The following is an 18690-nucleotide window of genomic DNA, read 5'->3' on the forward strand; positions in this document are numbered from 1 at the left end:
AACCGATCTTCACGTCTTTCTTATGCTTATTACGAAAGTTAATAATTTGATTATAGCATCATAAGTCAATTTCACCTTGCACACAAACGTGACGCTCTCTCTCTCTCTTAACGTTTGAAAGAAGAAAATACAATTTTAAAGCGGCGATGCTACAACGATTGGCGATCTCTGTTATGGGGTTAAACGAAGAAAAATGTGTTTTTTGCATACGTATGGTGGGTAAAGGTATTAAAAAGTGACGTATGTGCATAAATGTAAATAAAATTGTAGAAATGTGTGTACACATGTAAGTGTGTTTGCTGAAGAAAAAGTAGTTGTGTGTGAAACACGCGCATTTGTGTAAAGTGTATCCTTTTTGTCGGCAACTAAAGGTGAGAAATTTATTACCGGACAAATTTCTTGCAAAAAATACTGGGGTAAGGCGAAGTAAAAAGAAAAAATTAAGCCAACAACAAGAGCAAAGCAACATGGTGCAAAAGAAACATTTTATTATTGTCGCTTTTTTTGTAGGTAGGTATGACTATAACTCCGTTGTATGAGCAAATGTTGGTGCCATTGAAAGTAAGACATTTGAAAATAAACGATAAACATAAATAAATGCAAATTCCCAACGAACAGCATGAAAAAACCAAACTGTTAAGTATGTATGTCGGTAAAGGTGTTAACAATCAACACCAACGAAGAATGAACAACAGTACATAGAGGCTTATCTGGAATGATGGCAGTAAATGAATTGTTCCATAAAGAAAAATAAAAAGGCAACGCAAAAACTTAAAAAAAAAAAAAAAAAAATACCACAATAACGAGTATAAACCTGAAAGGTGCGCTTCCAACTGAAAACACACCAAACGCTTAAAGTGAAAACTTTTAGTATGATTGCAAACCGATTTAATGGAATTTAACACAAGCGAAATTAAACTATTTAAAGAGTGAAAACGGAGAAAGAAAATAAACTGCCGATGAAGAGATGTTCTTAAAGAACATTTTAATCGCAATTTATGCCAACTGCAGTAATTTGAATAACGCAAAATCACTGAATGCAGGCTCAGTGAAACCACAAGCATAATTGAGGCGTATGAGCGACATTAATTTCAATTAACGCCCTGCCACTTTCCATATACGCGTATGAAGTTTAATATGAAGAAAGCATAATAATAAGAATCGATCTAAAAGATGGACAGCAAAAGAATAAGAAAACAATGAGAGAGATAGAGCGAGAGTGGTAAGGGAACATAAAATAAATTGCAATTAAAAACTTGCTATTCATTGAAAATTTATTAAAAACGTAAGTTAATCATTTCATCCCATATAACTTTATGCATCGTCGATTCTGATTTAATAAGCAACAGATACAAAAGAGAATGTTAAACTTTCTGTTTGCTAAACATACAAACTTTTAAAGTTTTCAGCAAACATATGTCAAATACGTAAGGCAGTGGTGTCCTCACTGTCTGAATGGGTAACAGATCATAACTGAAGGCATGCTAAGGCAAAAGATGCTATATGCGATATGCATATGCTATTTGCAGAAGAGATGTGTGAGACAATTTTTTAATTTGAATTTTCCTCTTTTAGTATGTATGTTCAGGCTCCATAATTCTCCAATAGTTTTCACTCGTAGACGCCATTAAGTAATGACGAGCTCGATTAGTACCCACAGATATAAGAAAATTCAATTGAAAAAATTGAGATTTGTATTCGTTCAACAAGAGTTTGCCAAAAGGGAAAACTATAAAAAAATGAAATCAAGTCGATTTAAGAGCCGAGAGTGATATGTTCAACTTTGTCTGCACAGGCGGAACAAGAATCCGAAAATCCGTTGTGCCAAAATTGGCCGCGCATTATGCAAATTCAAAAACAATATTCCCCTATACGTTTTATTAAGTGTAGTAGTGAGCGGATCTTATTTTCATAATTTTAAGATGGCTGTGAGCATATTCGATTACTGTCCTGGACTCTCCGCTCCCAGTAAAGAATAATTGTTTTGAAGCGGTTTTTTCCAAATTTTCGCTTATTGTACCTGGAAATTCTTAAGTCGGGGCGATGTTTAGGAATGTGTTGCACTGCTGTTTCCATGCTCAGATCTAGCGGTTAGTATTGATGCCGATTTGTAATTATTAAACAGTTGGTAAGAATGAATTGGTTTACCGATAGTATCGCTAGGTAGCGTAACGTTTATTGCGATATTGTTATTACGGCTAAAAGGCGAATAAATTTTTCAATTTTATTATTATTAAATTTGTCAACAGATCGTAAATGAAAGTTTAAATATTATTAATTCCCTCTAATAGAGAAAAAAGAAATAGTTATTAACAATTCACCGATTTAATCAATCTAATGTAAAATCATATCAAAAGCCATTAAAGGTTTTGATAAAAAATTTTCATCTATTTTCTTTCATTTTAATTGAAAAGTCATCGTTTGTTTGTAATAGAAAAATAACCACATAAAGGTTGATTAAAAAAGACACATAAGCGCTTACATATGTACATCTATGCGCACTTATATTATATGCGCATAAAAATATCAGGATTTCGTTCTATATAAACAGCTTTCAGATCATTTGTATTGAATAAAACATATGTATATATGTATATATATATATGTACATATATGTGTGTGCAAAAATGTATATTTAGATTCATATATATGCATATAAATATACACAAGCAGACACAATTTGCCCATGTATGTAAAACTAATGTATTATAATAACAATTTTATAATATTTTCCTTTGTATTATTAATGTACGATGATAATGATTTTTTACTTTTTTTATGTATATGTAAAATCCATATGGAATATACATGTGCATGTGGGTGTGCATAGATATTTGCATGCTTTTATTGTTACTCGTTATAGAGTATTAAAATATATACAGTCATAGCAACCAACACACGAACATATACGCACACATGCAGATACATATTCAGTAAAAAAAAAAAATAAATAAATAAATAAACCAACAGGCTAACATATCGTATGTGGACTATGAACATATATAAATTTGTCCGTATGTCCGTATTCGAAATACTCTTTGAGGAATGATACAATGGAGACTGGCAATCTGTGAATGAGCACACTCTTGCATGCATGCATGCATGCGCATGGAAGTTTATGGCATTATTGCCTGCGTTGTTTTGTGCGTGCAAATGCCGTAGTTGATAGCAAGTGCATTACTAACTGTAGCCCAGGGTATTAAGCCAGAGTTTACTGTGTGGTTTTGGTTTTTATATGTCTTTCTCTTCTTTCCGATTGTGTGTGTCTTTGCGTGTAAATGTAGTCAAATATATATATATATATAAGTTTGTATGCATAAATGTGTGAGGAAAAGTATATCATGAAAGAGATTCACAAAATATCTTTGTATTAATTTTACCAAGAGCAACAACTTTTGAATATGAAACCACAGAAAAGTGTGTTTTAAGTATGGAACATAAAAACACAGCAACGGGCTAAACTATTGGAATGCAAGAAGGCTGTGGAAAAATTTAGGACTTTAGGGAACTGCTTAAAAACTGTTTACTTAGGTACAAAAGATAGTTTATACAGACGGAACTGAATAAAGTGTTTGGTTTCTTATGCAAGTGTTTGTGGCTACATGAACAATATATTAAATACCTATCGCACACCTACTTCACAGTACTTTCTAAATATTTTCATATAATTGCATGAAATTCCCAGAATTAATCGGTATAGGCGAAGCATTGAATGCGGAGTTCATTAGAACTTTTTAAATATTGAGCATTTGTTGTCTTGCAAATATTCGTGCAGGAAACTGAGCAGACACTGGACAGGAAACTCCCCACTGCGAAGTTAACACTAATTCGCTTCGATGGTATTTGCTTGTACACCTCTTTTCTATAAAGTCGCCCTGTAGCGGCCGCCCACATGATTTTTACATATTTATGCGGGTTCTGATAGACCTGAGAAGCAATAGCCGACGAAGAGCATGCCCTTTGTCGGATCGATATGTCTTTGGGAGCACCACGCCTACCTGCGTTAAAGGGCAAAGTGAAATTGTAGAGCAGGCACTGTAGGTGCTTATATAGACCAACAGTCGTACAGCTCTTCAATTCGGTAATGATAATGCAATAATTCCTTTAATATCTTCTAATCTTCTTTTATCTTCTAATACTTAGTAAATCAATATTATATTTATCGCTTTAGCTGCGGTGTCTACAATCCATGTATTCGCAACGATCGAGCCCATCTACCACATACAAAACTCTTCTTGTAGCGTATAACAAATATTTCTTTGCACGAGTTTAAAAATCGAACCGATGACCGACTGTGGTCAATTCAGTAGCATGCTTGCTTATTTGTTTTCCAGTCCTCGCGCCCATTTGCAGTCAATAGACGGACGAATGGACGCGCTGACTTGAGTGACACACATATAAGTTTATAGAGTGTCGGAAATCTATTCCTTGGCATTATGAAATGATAAAATTAATCTAGATTCGCGTGATTGTAAATATAAGTACAATTCCATTCTTTGCATTTAAATTTTATCATCAAGAATTAAAACGTTTCGAAAATCTTTTAATGATATTAATCTCAAATTAGTCCGCATAATGAGGGATAGAAGAAATAATAATAATAATAATAATAATAATGTATTTATTTTTAATAGGTAAACATCCCTACTAACCTATCTAGTAACTATGACGTATATATATGATATAAATACAACATTTTCTACAATAATAAGGAAGAAAATCTTATCATTTCCATAAACAATTCATGCACACATATAAGTTATGTTGTTATGCTATGCTATTCCCCTTGGCATTCATGCATACGGAACACTTGATGGGTAAACAACAAATAATCTAAGAAAGATTTTTATGTTATTCCATAAAAGATATCAGATTTATTACGAAAGATTTTCTTTGTATAAGACCAGGATAATATTCAAATTAAATTAGCCAATGCACTCGGAGAGCAGTAGACGCCCTAAGCCGATTACAAATGCAGGCTACAAGTACAATGCACAAATACTTGAAAAGTTTCTTTTTTAGAATCTTGAGATCGCTTTATTTAAATGGCTTAGAAGAAGACTTGCAACTTATGTGCACAGGGGCTTACATCTCTTTCCAACTAAAGAACACTACTTGATTATGGCTCAAAACCATAATAGAATGTACGTTCGACACTGATTGGCATGGAATAACAACGTTTCGGGATGGACGCTAAATAAAATTGAATAATGATCACGGTTTACTGCCTACGCTGAATTGTTCTTGAATTTTTCGCTTCGATTAATATTCGTTGATGGAAAGGATTTCACTCGAGGTTAATCTCACTTTTATATGTTAACTTGATTGTCTCGTCGATTGTGCGGTACAAAAACTCTTATTAGACTTTTTATCGCCACATCTGTAAATCAACAGCAATAGCAGCAACAAAATTATAACTCGTCGCAAACAACTTGTAGACAGACCTTCTCAAGCATTTATAAATACAGTACGTATGTGTACGGGGAAACGGAAGTAACATAACTAGAAGGGGTTAAATTGTTACGTGACTAAAAAAAATAGCATATGTACTTTTTTATGTTGTTGATGTTGTTTTTAGGGATTTTGTTCCACATTTGATTTTTGCTTTTTGCTTTTTTTTCCCACACACCAAGTAGGTAGCAAATGCCAACTACAAAAAGAAGAAAAGAAGAAAGATAAAACATGAAAACCTTTTTTTATATCCAAAAGCCAACACAATCACACAGATCGGCCACATACAGACGCTGTCTAACTTATCTATGTCGACAAAAAGAAAAAAGAAAAACTGGCTCAGGAGCAAAACAAAAACTTGAAAGTGTCACTGCTATATAGGCGCCTGAATGAATCTTGTCCATAGAATAAAACACAAGTCCACGCACACACAAAGGCATTTATTGCACAGATATTATTCATGGCCGCTTTAGAAGTTTAGTTTCGTAGAGATAAGAGGTGTATGAGCGTGTATTTACAATGTAATGTGTGCTTAAATAATTCTGAGGCGCTCAAACCAGCATGCATGTAATACACGTACGTATGTACATGCAAGCAAACAGCATTTAAGGACATCGTTTTATTTTCTAATGTACACAAAGTGAAGAAACAGCAGGCCTTTGCACCACTTACCGCTCATAAAATATATATACGTGCATGTACATGGACACGTCGGCACTTACCGTATGTATGATTGCTTTGGTTATAAATGTGTGACATTATAATAAATAAATAATGATAACCTTTTTCTTTGCAAACATTATATGTACTTCTGTGTGGGTGTGTCAGACCATTTAGTTTACAGATTTTCTTTCACTGCACAAAATTGCTAAGAATATGAATTTATGAGAAAGCGAAAGAGTCTGCATCTGCTATACTTATTTAGTATGCGAAAGTATATCCAAAACACATACATATTAACGTTTGTACGCAGAATTGCATGTTTATGTGTATCATTTTAGTGATTGTGGTTAACACCCAGACTATTTTAAAGAATATGTAATAATAACTTCTATTCCATATTATTGACTATACAGTGTTCTCGCTATGAAGGCAGTGATTTTGTCTAAGCCGAGCTGGGCTGTCAGATGTCCACATGCTGTCAATTCTATTTCCTTTAGTTAAACGCAATAATTGAAAACGACTTGATTTGCTATTAACTGTTTTTCATGTGTCTTACGAACAATCACAAACGCACGCGTCTATACAAATGCATACATGCATAAAAATATACATACAACATATATTCATCCGCATTTATGTGTATTACATTGTTATTTTCATTTGCTGCCATAACCAGATAAGTGCTTTCTTGGCTGCTATTCTCTTGCTCCCTGATAGTAGCTGTCTGTCTCCCCTTCGGCTTAAATGTCTCTTTGCTTATGTGTCCATTTAAACATTCGTAGCTTTCGATTTGTTAGCTCGATTGACTAACTGTTCAAGCCTGTCAGTACTACAGTTTACAGTTTGTAGATACTCAGTATGTATTTACATTTCTGCTAGACGCACAGCTGGCACATCTTTAACATTCCCATAGAATCTTTACACATACTCACTCTAAGTTGATATATATATATAAGTTGATATATATATATATATATATATATATATATATATATTTATATATATATTTGCAATAACAAACGCCTACATCGGCCAACATAAAAGATGTATATATTCATATATATATATGTGTGTTAATATAGTCAATGTCATTGAACAAATACACACGTAACATTATATGCTATGTACGAATACATATATTTGCCTCCATGTATCCGTGTTTGTCCATTTGTAAGCGACTTTCAACAAGTCTATTCATTTCCTACTCGCAAAGTAGTTATTATTAGTTCTATTTATTTTTGTATTTGCCTGAGCAAACATTTAGATTGAGCAATCATCTCATGAATGCTCTTGGTATGTAAATATGAAGCGCACACCATTATGCATTCACATATTAACACACACACGCACACGCACACGCATATTCACACAAAGCCGTATAAATGCCATATTCACACACCATACAATCTACAATTGCCGGGCTGGATGCAATTGCTGTGAAAATAAATGCATACATATGCGGTTGAATATGCTATAATTGGCTAATCCACAATTTAATTTGAATAAGCTTACAAAGACCAATTGAACGTATATGAAAATTTTTATATAAGTCTTAAATAAATACACACATGTATATGTCATTTTTTAAGGAAAAACATTATATCCAACTAAATGTACTTAAGGAAAGCGGCAGCTTTACTGCACTTACTTAATATGACAACAGCAAGTAATGTTTGCCGATAAGTTAAAGCTAGCTTTAATACACGTCGGAAAAAGTCCTCAAATATTTGAATTATGGTAATATTAGAAAATTGTAGAAATTAATCTATGATACGTAATTATCAACGTAGAAAGAGAGAATATAAAAAAAAAAATTTCAGTTAAATATTTTATTTCCCTTATGAGATAGTAAGAACCAATCCATCAGCCCTTATTCTATTTCAATAAAAGCTGTTTGTATCACGTTATCAATTCCCAACTTATTGCGTGAAAAGAACTCACTTCAGCGGTCAATTTTTAAGTTTTTCAAGCAAAGGATCATCTATGTTTTCCAATTGCTTGCTATAAACAACTTCAGGTTGTGCTTAACAATTCCCACAGAACCGCATCTAAAACCACGCCTTCGTTGCTAAGCTTTAAACAAAAGCATATGTCCATGTCTTGATATGTAAAATTCCATCTAATCAAACCAATCAGTCTAATCAAGTGTAAACGCTTCATCTAATCAAAATAATTAAAAGCTTTTGCTGTCAAATTTGAAACACCGCGAATATCTTAAGCAGATAAATGATTAGCTGAAGTGAAATTGTATCAAGTCTTGTGTTGAAGCCAAAGAAACGACTCCACGTAATGTTATCCTCTTCCTAAAATGTTAATGCAGAATGAAGGAAACCTGCGCATTGTTCTAGGAACAGTAATGGATTTTTTTTTCAGTAGTTGAGTGAAAATAGACTATTTTTTGAATTATTAACCAAATTATCTAAATAGTAAAGAATATAATATACCTTCAATGTTAATCAAATCGCCTTCTAAAATTAAAATTGCTGTTCACCTCGTATGAAAATAATAGGGAAATAATTTAATGTAAAATATTTATGGCCATTTTTACTGAACCTTTTAGACTGTTCTTCTAACTTTGCAATTCAATTTAATTATACGGCAGCACATCTAATTGTGGAATGAATTTGCCTTTTTGTGGAATGAAGAATTTCACCAAACTGTTCAAAACTTCACATCACAAATTTATGTCTTCTCTTTTAAACATTCGAAATGAGAATCTATTTATGCTTCCTCTTTTTTCCACAACTAGAATTCACCGTAAAAAAGCCGCACTATACTCTTAGTATGTTCCTATTTTCTCATCAAGGTGATCAAGTATTTGTGGTTTCAATTAAGGAAAGGGTTTTCTGCACAAATATCCTAAAGATCAAATTTCATTAGCAAATTTTTTTATTCGTGCATCACCTTTATTTAATATAACCGAGCCAAAAGTTTATTCTTTATTTTCTATAGGTAAATATAGCCAAGTATTTTGTTCTATTGTAACTATTGTTACAGCGATGACAAACTTTCTCTCTGTTCAAAATTGTCAGTCAATAATAAATAGAATCTCTATTAAAAATAATTGCTCAATAATAAGTAGAATCTCTGTTAAAAACAACAAGTCAATAATAGCTAGAATCTCTGTTAAAAATAATCAATAAAGATATTTGATTGTTCGTTCACAATAGAACAGCAATTAGGTTACGTCACATACGATTGGATTCTTACTTTAAAAGAAGAAGAAACGCAAACCGGTAAAGAAAAAACAATTTTTTTTGTGAATAACAACCCCGTTAAAAACCACTATTTTTGTAAAGCTTTTCGTATGAATTGATAAAAACGGTGGTGCAACTAAATTGTTGCGTATGAGTTGATAAAAACCAAGGTGCAACTAAATTGTTGCGTATGAGTTGATAAATACCGTAGTTTGTCGAATATGTTAATCCAGAACACGGAAAAAAGTTATCGAATCTGTTTACTAAAACGCGAAGTTGACTACATTACATTAACTATCTTCTCTTTCAATACTGCTGACTAGTTTTTTTTTTGTTACAAATTTTCATTGAATTTTTGTTCGATAAAGGAATAATTGGGGTGAGCGCAATAATTTAATTAAAATAAATCAAGTAGAATAGTGGAAGTAATTCCATTCGGTCATAAAATCAATTTTCTTGGATTGCAGTGCGAAAGTATTTTGAAAAAGCAAAAATACAATGCGAAAATTGGATCATAAATTTCCAAGCGTTGCGTTGCTATTAGTTGTCCTCCTAATTAGTAGCAAGTGCATAAATAATGTTGCCGGAAGAGAAGCGGAAGATGACGATTATGAAGATGAGTTTGACGGCCGTACGGACAACACAGAAATGAATGAAGAAAAAGTAAGTTAAGAGTATTTGCTGAAGTGCCGGCAAATTTTCAATTCGGAAGTTCAAAGTACACGTCAGAGTTTGTGGCTTCGCAAATCGATGTGAAAGCGTAAACACGAGAAAAATGTGGCTGTAACTAAAGCTTGCAACGTCTAATTGAATGATTATTTATTCTAATTGGGTGAATCCACTCTGAAGTTCATTGAACTGCTCTCTGTCCGGAATGTGGTGTATCGAATATAAAGAAGGGGTGTGACATAACCTCATTTCATCATTGAGTGATAGTATGTTGTATTTACACTTGTCAAGCGAAAAGTTACCAGATTGGTCTTTCCGATAGAATGAAATATGATGATCGGTTAAGAAGACTCAGACCAAACAATTTAATTCTAATGCAATTAAATATGTAACTATAAATTGATAGGGCCCAAACATTTGCATTCTAGTAACAGTTTTCGCTTATGAAATAAGCCAAAGCATGAAGAAGTGTCTTAAAATATTAATCTAAAAATAATTTTAAATTCAATAATAATTTTAGAAGCACAATTCAGCTCCATTGGCTACGGATGACAACGGTATAGAAATTACATATGAAAGTCCCAAATATGATATCGCGAACTTCTATTTTATTGATCATTTTGATGATACTGAGATGTCCCAAAAATTATGGGTCAAATCGCAGGCAAAAAAAGATGACATAGCTGAAGAAATAGCAAAATATGACGGCATTTGGAATTGGGAAGCCCCGCAGCGTATTGTATGGAAAGACGATGTCGGTCTGGTATTGAAATCTAAAGCTAAACATGCTGCTATTGCTGCCCGTCTTGTGAAGCCGTTCACTTTTACGGAAAACAAGCACCTTGTAGTACAGTACGAAGTCACGATGCAGGTGAGCAAACAAAAAGGAAATAAGATACATTTCAGGTGTATGTCTCCTTTTAATGCCATTGTTGAAAGGTAATTGGCTTTTGTTTCCTTAGACTAAGTGTTAACCTTACTTTTTGCTTCCTAAATAAGCGATACCAAATTTTCTGTGTATGCTGAGCTTTTTAGCTTCTTAAGATTTCAACATGACGCAACCGAACCCAACCCAACCAACCCAAGATTCAATTATATTTAAAAATTTTCTTGTTTTGAAAATTAGTCAAAAAAAGTTGTACCCGAAGTGTCTTCGGCCCAGAAATGCGTAAATAGCTTTCATAGCCAATGCCTTCTTTAAAATCTGCAATCTGACATGTAATGATGTGAAAAAATGAAAATAAAAGAAGAAGGCGAACCCTGATTTTATAAGCAGTCCTATATTTACATACTTATATGCTTTGTTCTCTTTTTTTAATTTCCGTATTAACAGGAAGGTCAAGAATGTGGCGGTGCTTACATTAAATTATTATCAGCGGACCCGGAATCCGAAGACTTAACTATGGTACATATATTTCATATAACTTACAGATTTTTTCATTCATTCTTAACATGCTTTCATTTTTGTTAGTTTAATGATAAGACCCCATATACTATAATGTTTGGACCGGATAAATGTGGCAATGATATCAAAATGCATTTCATATTTCGTCACGTCAACCCAATTAATGGCAGCATTACAGAAAAACATTGCCGCAAACCCAAGTATATAAAATTTTTGCGACCCCATTTTAATATATTTATTTTTTACTATAATATCTACCCAGGGAACGTTTAGAAGAGCCTTTTAAAGATAAACTACCACATCTGTATCGTTTGGTGGTCAGACCGGATAATACTTATGAAATTTCCGTGGATCACAAAGTCATTAATATTGGATCGTTGTTAACTGATTTTACGCCACCTGTTAATCCGCCGAGCACCATAGACGATCCTCAAGACAAGAAGCCTGATGATTGGGATGAACGTGAAAAGGTCTCATTTTGTTGAGTGAAATTGTTTGGACATTTATTAATGTAATCCGTTTCCAAACGCAGATAACAGATCCAACAGCAAAAAAACCGGATGACTGGGATGATGATGCTCCACCTCAGGTGCCTGACGCAAACGCTGCTATGCCCGATGGCTGGCTAGAAGATGAGCCTGAAATGATACCGGGTAATAACAAAGGCGCGTGCCCATTTGCGCAATATTTTCTATTATTGTAAACTTACAGATCCTTCAGCTACTATACCAGAGGACTGGGATTTTGAAATGGATGGCGAATGGGAAGCACCACTAGTTGATAACCCTATCTGTGAAAAAGCACCGGGCTGCGGTACATGGAAAGCACCTTTGATAAGCAATCCAAACTATAAAGGCAAGTGGCGTGCCCCGCTGATCAAGAATCCTAACTATAGAGGCAAATGGACACCACGGAAAATAGCGAATCCCGACTTTTTTGAAGATTTAAATCCCTACAAAATGACGCCAATCGTAAGACTAGTTAAATTTGGAAATCAAGACGAAAAGCATCAAGAAGAAATATTTGTACTTTTAGGCTTCGGTTGGAATTGAGTTGTGGTCAATGTCAAACAACATATTATTCGACAATTTAATCATAACCGATGACGTCAATGTTGCTCTGGACTATGCAACTCAAACATTTGATGTTAAACGCAAATATATTGAAAAAAAATCGGTAAGTTGCAAGTGATGTAAAGGATTTATCGCACGCAAGCTCATTTTCTTTTTTAAAACACTACAATGTCTTAAGAAAACCTGGTGGTATCGTTTAATGCGCCACATTAATTATAGACCCGGATTGTGGGCCTTATATATTTTGTACATCTCGATACCAGCCAGTTGTTATGTCTATTACTTATATCGTCGTGCCAAAGAGGTTTCTACCAAATAGTTTTTGTGTTGTAAAGCTTGTGTTGCTAAATAGCCAGATTTTCAGTTTATGTTGCTTATTATTGCTTGTGTGAATTTTTAATTATAGGATTCAGTGTTGAACCAAACTAAAGCGTTCTTTAAAGAGAGTCCTTGGGCCTGGTTTGTAATAGCTATGATTATTGTGCTACCTTTGACTTACTATTGCTTTATATATAATAATAAAAAGGTAATATCGCTAGTTCCGCAATCGTTCAAACCAATGTTGCTGTTAAATATCGGATAGGCTTTTTAAAAAAAAAATTTGTTTTTCTCAACATTAATGCAGGATGGTTGTGCAGATGCTAAGAAAACCGATGCAATTCAGCCTGATGACATTAGTAACGCAGATGGTGGCAATGGTGATAAAAATTCTAATTCTAAAAAGAAAAAGTCAGATTTAGAAGTTAAAGCCGCGGATGCCACAGAAACCAATGCTGAAAATGAATTTCCTGACGATGAAAGTGACAGCAAAGACAAAGACTTGACCGAATCATTCGAAATAGAAGACGGTTCTGAAGACAAAGATGGAGAGGTAAGTGCTTAATTAAATAGGGGAATAAAAAACTCAAGCAAAGGTTTATGAGCCCTTCTGCGTTAAAACTTTAAATAATCCAACCAAATATTCGAGTAAAATTTGCCTGAAATGTTATTAAAATATATAATAATAAAAAGGTAAATCACTTGATTTGCAGTCGCTCACACAAACGCACTGCGAAACATCCATTAGCTTAATTTTTCAATAAGTTTTTTAATTATGTGTAACCTTAATGCAGGAAAGTGATGTAGATGCTAAGAAAATTGGTGCAATTCAGCCTAATGATATTCGAAATGATGGCGGTGATGGAGACAGTTCCAAAAAGAAAAAATCGGATGTAGAAGCTAAAGCCGCTGGGGTCATAGAAACCGATGTTCTTGACGACGACACTGATGATAAAGACAAAGAGTCGACTGAATCGTTCGAAGTGGGACAGGGTCATAAAGGTGGAGAGGTAAGCTCTTAATTAATTGCTTAGATACATGTGTTTTGGAGGTGCAGAAAAAACATGAAACTTTGTATTTCTTTAAAATACAATTAGCGTTTAATAATATTTTAAAATTTTAAAAATTCACTCAATGAGTTGGATAGAAGTTTTGCCGTCGAAATGTTATAAATTAAGGGATTATAAAGTTTCGTAACAATTGGGGACGAATTGTTCGAAATTGTTTGTGCAAATTTTCAAAATTCGTTCACCAAAAACGTGCGAATTACAAGAACGAACTGACATCGAAACAAAAAATGATTAGTAAATATGATCGGAACGGTAGGATTAAATATATTTACGCCTATGATGGTCGGTAAAAGTTGTGCTCTCTAACCTTAATTTCTACTGGGAATATTAAAACAGAACGCGGCTTTCCATTATTGATGAAACGCAGACACCTGCCCAACATTGTTATAGAGTTGAAGTGTATAGAATGCTAGCAAAACATGCTCGATTTCAATGAAGCGATTTGTGGAAACATCGTCGTAGGGCAAGTTTTCCTTGTTCTAAACGGACCATGTAACTGCGAGCGAATTTACATTTAGGTCGTCTGTAGTTGCAACGTAAAAGTTCGCTTATCAAATTGAATAGTAATAAGTAAATTCGAAAGCTATCGTTTCGCTACAGCGAATGGTAAAATAACACAAATCACTTTAAAAGTTAGTATAGTTCTGCCCCCTTGCTCGTAAGCACAAATATTTTGTATAAAACTTTCGCGTTTTTCCACCTGAATATCAATTTGGATTGGTCCCTTAATATTTATATATATAATAGAATGAATTCCTTCTCCTCTGCCTATTTATGCGTATATATGTCTGTAAAAAGATTTTCGCACAAAACTCACTGTTCTTTCTTTTTTCGTTTTGTTTACAGGAAGACACAACAAAGCCGCGCAAGCGGCGCGTGCGCAAAGATGAATCATAAAAACCGCTTTTCGTGTGTTCTCATAATTTCAATAGAACTTTTTTTATAGACAAAATAATTCCAATTCAAGTAGTCGTCTGTTCCAGAATGTATTGTTCAAAAGCTGTCACTCTTCAAGAGTTTTTCGTGACGAAAAGAAAGGCGCATATCTATTAACAACAACGATTAAAAACCATTTACAGTATATACAAAAACGAAAACCAGATGTGAACAGAAAATGCGAAAAATTGAATTTTCATCAAACTTGTTTCTTGTTTGTTCTCTTCACTGCGTGGATTCATTGGTAAAGCAAATATATTCTCAAATTTAATTTTTCATAGTGTTAGGGAAGAAGCAAATGTATATAAGGGGAAGCGATGTGAGGAATATTTTCTCCTCATTATTCTCTTATGTTCGTTATAGTAATTGCAAAAATTTACTTTTATTTATATGTAATAGTATGTATAGAGTGAGTGGTTTGCTTGGGTTGATAATAGTACTAGTGACAAAGACTTTATAAACGTTGAGTTCGGCGTTGAACTTGAACTTCCAAACACCATTATTTAGTAGTACAATTTCAAAGATTACTTACTGCATTTTCATTTTAGCAATGGATTTCTTTACCTGTAATCAAATCTTATGTCATGGGAGTTCAGTGAATTTTCTTTTTTTTTCACTTTTGTTTATTTATTTATTTTTTTTTTTGTTTTCCTGTAATCTTCATTAGGCTCTAGTAATAATTTCTTTTCTCACAAAAGTCAAAGATCGATAATTCCCTCTCGTTCACGATTTCATTGAAAATGTGAGTTTGATAATATAATCGAGTCTCCTTTTTACATCCTCGAACATAAATCAGCATTCAGCTTATTATCCAGCGCGTTATTGACGCGTGCAAGCAAGCTTCACTTCAGGACAAAATGAATGGAAATCATCATTTAAATACCTTGTAATATAACTGCGGGCTGTGTGAAGCAAATTGCACGTCTAAATTAAAATTCACTTAACATGAATAATATAAAATTCATGCGTACATAATTCCTCTTTTCATACAAAGATGTAAAAACTAAAAAAAAAATTAATTCCAGATATAAATTGGAAATTAACTTTAATTGTTTTATGTTAAATAATATTTTTTCTCTTTTTTTTTTTTTTTTTTTGGGTGTCACACACTGACGTGCTCTAGTGCATGCAGATTATTATTTAAAATAATAATGTATTTATTTATAATTGAATTATTATAAACAATAAATTTTATTTAATTTACACAATACAGCGTTTGTGCTTTTAATTTTCTATTTATGGGAGAACAATTTACTTATATTGGCTGTTTACGTTGTTGCTGTGTGTCCACATGTGTCTATTGTATACATAATTATATCATATATTTAATTAAAAGGAAACGATATCATCTCTTTTTTTGCGTTCAATAACGCAAATTAGTTGAAATCCATAATTTAATGGATTTTTCATGTTATTGCCTATTTATCCTTATTTGCAAATTCTTACCTTTTTTCTAAATAGTCCGGTAATTGTTGCAGTTTATATTTCCACACCATTTGAGTTCAGGCGCTGATGCAGCGCGGCAGATATTTGCGGAAAAGTACTTTTCAATTTGCTTGATATTAGCTCTTAAATTTATTATCATTATGATTACATTGGCCAGAGAAATAAATTCTACGACTAAAGTCTTGAAACACTAGCATCTAACGCTATCGGCTTTGAATCTAAGATTATAGATTGGTTATCAAGATCGTTTTTAGTTACCCAAGGTCTTAATGCACCTCAGGGCAGCTGCGAGTTCCTTTTTGAAGTGAAACTTTGCGTCGAGTACATTGAATTTGCAATTGCAGAAAAGCGAAATCTTATTCTTGTGTAAAGCTGATGGGAGGAAATTTTAACAAGAAATTTTGTGTGCCCGGTTCATTGAAATGCAATTTTCTCTATAAGATAATGTACACTAAGGAGTTTATATACGTTATCTCTGAATTTCGATTGATATTGTTATTGGATAGGGAAGAAATGTTTTTGTTGAATAACCTTACTCTAATCGCACACATACCACACAAGTGCAACAGCTGATGGCCCTAAAAGTCATTGAATGGAAATAGATAAAGCTAAGTGTGGGGACATGCTTGTGAATCGGACGTGTTCCTGAAATAGTTTTGACAGAAATCTATCCCAAGTTGTTTGGGAGAATCTCAATTCCATCATGAATTATCGACAAAAATGTGATCGTTTGCGAGGTTGACTTAGCTTTTTGCATGTTTTTGGTGAATCGCGCTTCTTTTACAACATCGTCACCTAAATGTATTCGAATTTCAACTAAACCATCTTGATTATAAACGACATACTTTTGTAAAAATAGGTTAATTGTCATCTATATCTGGAAAAGTCGAACTCGTAGAAGAAAATCGAGTTAGGATAGCATTTTGGTCTAATAGGAATTCATAAAAAATTCCACCCAAACATCGTACATGCTCCGAAGTATACCATACACAAGAGTGATGGGATCTTCGCTGTATCTCGAAATTAATTATCGTACACAAATTGTTTAAATTGCTTTGCCTCAAAATCATTATCTTCTCATTTCTTACTTATCAGTTTGCATTGGCCGCTAATACGATTTAACAGTGATCTCCAAAAAGTTGTAAAAAATCTTCTCGTCATATAAACAGCGTTACTTTGCAATATATCCTTTAGCCTTTAGCCTTCTATAAGTTTAATTTCGATTAAAAATGAAAGCATTTCATACTTAAATATGACACAAAGCAATTACTTTGTTACATAGAACCAATAGTCGAGATGCATACTTTGTGCGTAGCAACTACACGTGCTCGTTTAGATAAAAAACGTTTCCTTCCCATTTACTGGCGATATTAGAATAAAAATATAAAACCACCAGACAACCCAAGTAAGCGGAGAACAGTGAGAAAGGATTGCATACTGTCAAGGGTAACGGAAACAACGGCGTAGAAAACGAGAGCAGTTCGCTGTTCATACCATTTGATTGCAAAAACATCATCATCCAGGATTTAATGTAATTATTTAAATGGTGAGTGTGGTATTGCGTCGGTTGGTTTTCTAACTGGTTACTCGTCTTGCATGGTGGTGGTGCTAAATGTAACGTTTTAGTTGCATATCATTTCATTTATAAAGTGGATCATGCATCCGCATATATGCTTCAATCCCTTTATACATCAAATGCTTGTACACGACGGAGTTCCCCCTCTTGTATATATATGTATACATACATATGTATGTATGTTTTTTTAGATTTTTATTTTAAAAAAATTCAACAGCAGTTCAATATTATCCAAATATGGAAAGAAGAAGAAAGATTCTAATGTTTGTAATGCCATGGACTACACATCGTTGTAATGAAAAGTATACATGAAACGCATCAGAAGCTCGCTACGATCGAATCTTTTATTCTCTCTGTTTTCACTTTAATAAAATGAAAAAAAAATTTCTATACTTGATAATGTTGGATGGGCATAGCCCATTTGTTTCCGTTGTTATACACGTACACACGTAGGGTCAACCATACAACGAATGCGCCAATTTTTGTCGCTAAAATCTTCTCTGCGAATGATGTACCGCAGACATGATGGCCTTTCAGCACCAACACTTGTTCCAAATAACTGCTAATCCTTCTGTCATATTTGTGAGCCTTCCACATGTCTTTCGCACACATCCACTCAAACGGACAGACAGACTTGTCCGCATATGTTTGATTCTAATAAGGAATACACATGTTTTATTGGCTTTCGGAAGCGATCTTCTGAGTGTTGCAAACGTTTTGACAGTTCCACACCATAAGTGCTAGGTGCAAAGAATGACGACTGATTGATGACTACTATCTTAAAACATGCACTCTTTAGTTTATTTCGCTACCCATCAATTTCATAGCAACTCAACCCTTTAATACAAAGCATTGCTCTTCGCCTTGTCCAATAATCTCAATCAAA

General features: G+C 33.6%; 2 protein-coding genes across 5 annotated transcripts in view; one reads left to right on the plus strand and one right to left on the minus strand.

The window, feature by feature from the left end:
* The window catches only part of LOC119634370 (tyrosine-protein phosphatase 99A), a 307831-nt gene that overhangs the window by 212709 nt on the left and 76432 nt on the right, over positions 1 to 18690 (minus strand). The gene's annotated exons all lie outside the window — the stretch shown is intronic.
* Positions 9577 to 15821, plus strand: LOC119634375 (calnexin). Of its 2 annotated transcripts, XM_038028476.1 has the most exons (13): positions 9577 to 9690; positions 9779 to 9974; positions 10501 to 10851; positions 11314 to 11385; positions 11452 to 11585; positions 11648 to 11855; positions 11918 to 12038; positions 12097 to 12356; positions 12421 to 12561; positions 12865 to 12984; positions 13084 to 13329; positions 13571 to 13786; positions 14693 to 15821. In XM_038028476.1, exons 2-13 carry the CDS (start codon positions 9810 to 9812, stop codon positions 14741 to 14743), a joined length of 2085 nt encoding a protein of 694 aa, XP_037884404.1. In that variant the 5' UTR covers positions 9577 to 9690; positions 9779 to 9809; the 3' UTR covers positions 14744 to 15821. The 2 variants fall into 2 exon arrangements, with proteins under 2 accessions (XP_037884404.1, XP_037884405.1); XM_038028477.1 differs by lacking the exon at positions 12865 to 12984.

Source organism: Glossina fuscipes, unplaced genomic scaffold, assembly GCF_014805625.2.
Source record: "Glossina fuscipes isolate IAEA_lab_2018 unplaced genomic scaffold, Yale_Gfus_2 3, whole genome shotgun sequence".
Taxonomy (NCBI): Eukaryota; Metazoa; Arthropoda; class Insecta; order Diptera; family Glossinidae; genus Glossina; species Glossina fuscipes.

Bases quoted from the DNA above. Each gene is read 5' to 3' on its own strand.
- LOC119634375 (XM_038028476.1), top strand. From the start codon at position 9,810: ATGCGAAAATTGGATCATAAATTTCCAAGCGTTGCGTTGCTATTAGTT. The intron at 10,852-11,313 runs GTGAGCAAACAA...CCGTATTAACAG, and splicing joins AGTACGAAGTCACGATGCAG to GAAGGTCAAGAATGTGGCGG. The intron at 13,787-14,692 runs GTAAGCTCTTAA...TTTTGTTTACAG, and splicing joins AGGGTCATAAAGGTGGAGAG to GAAGACACAACAAAGCCGCG.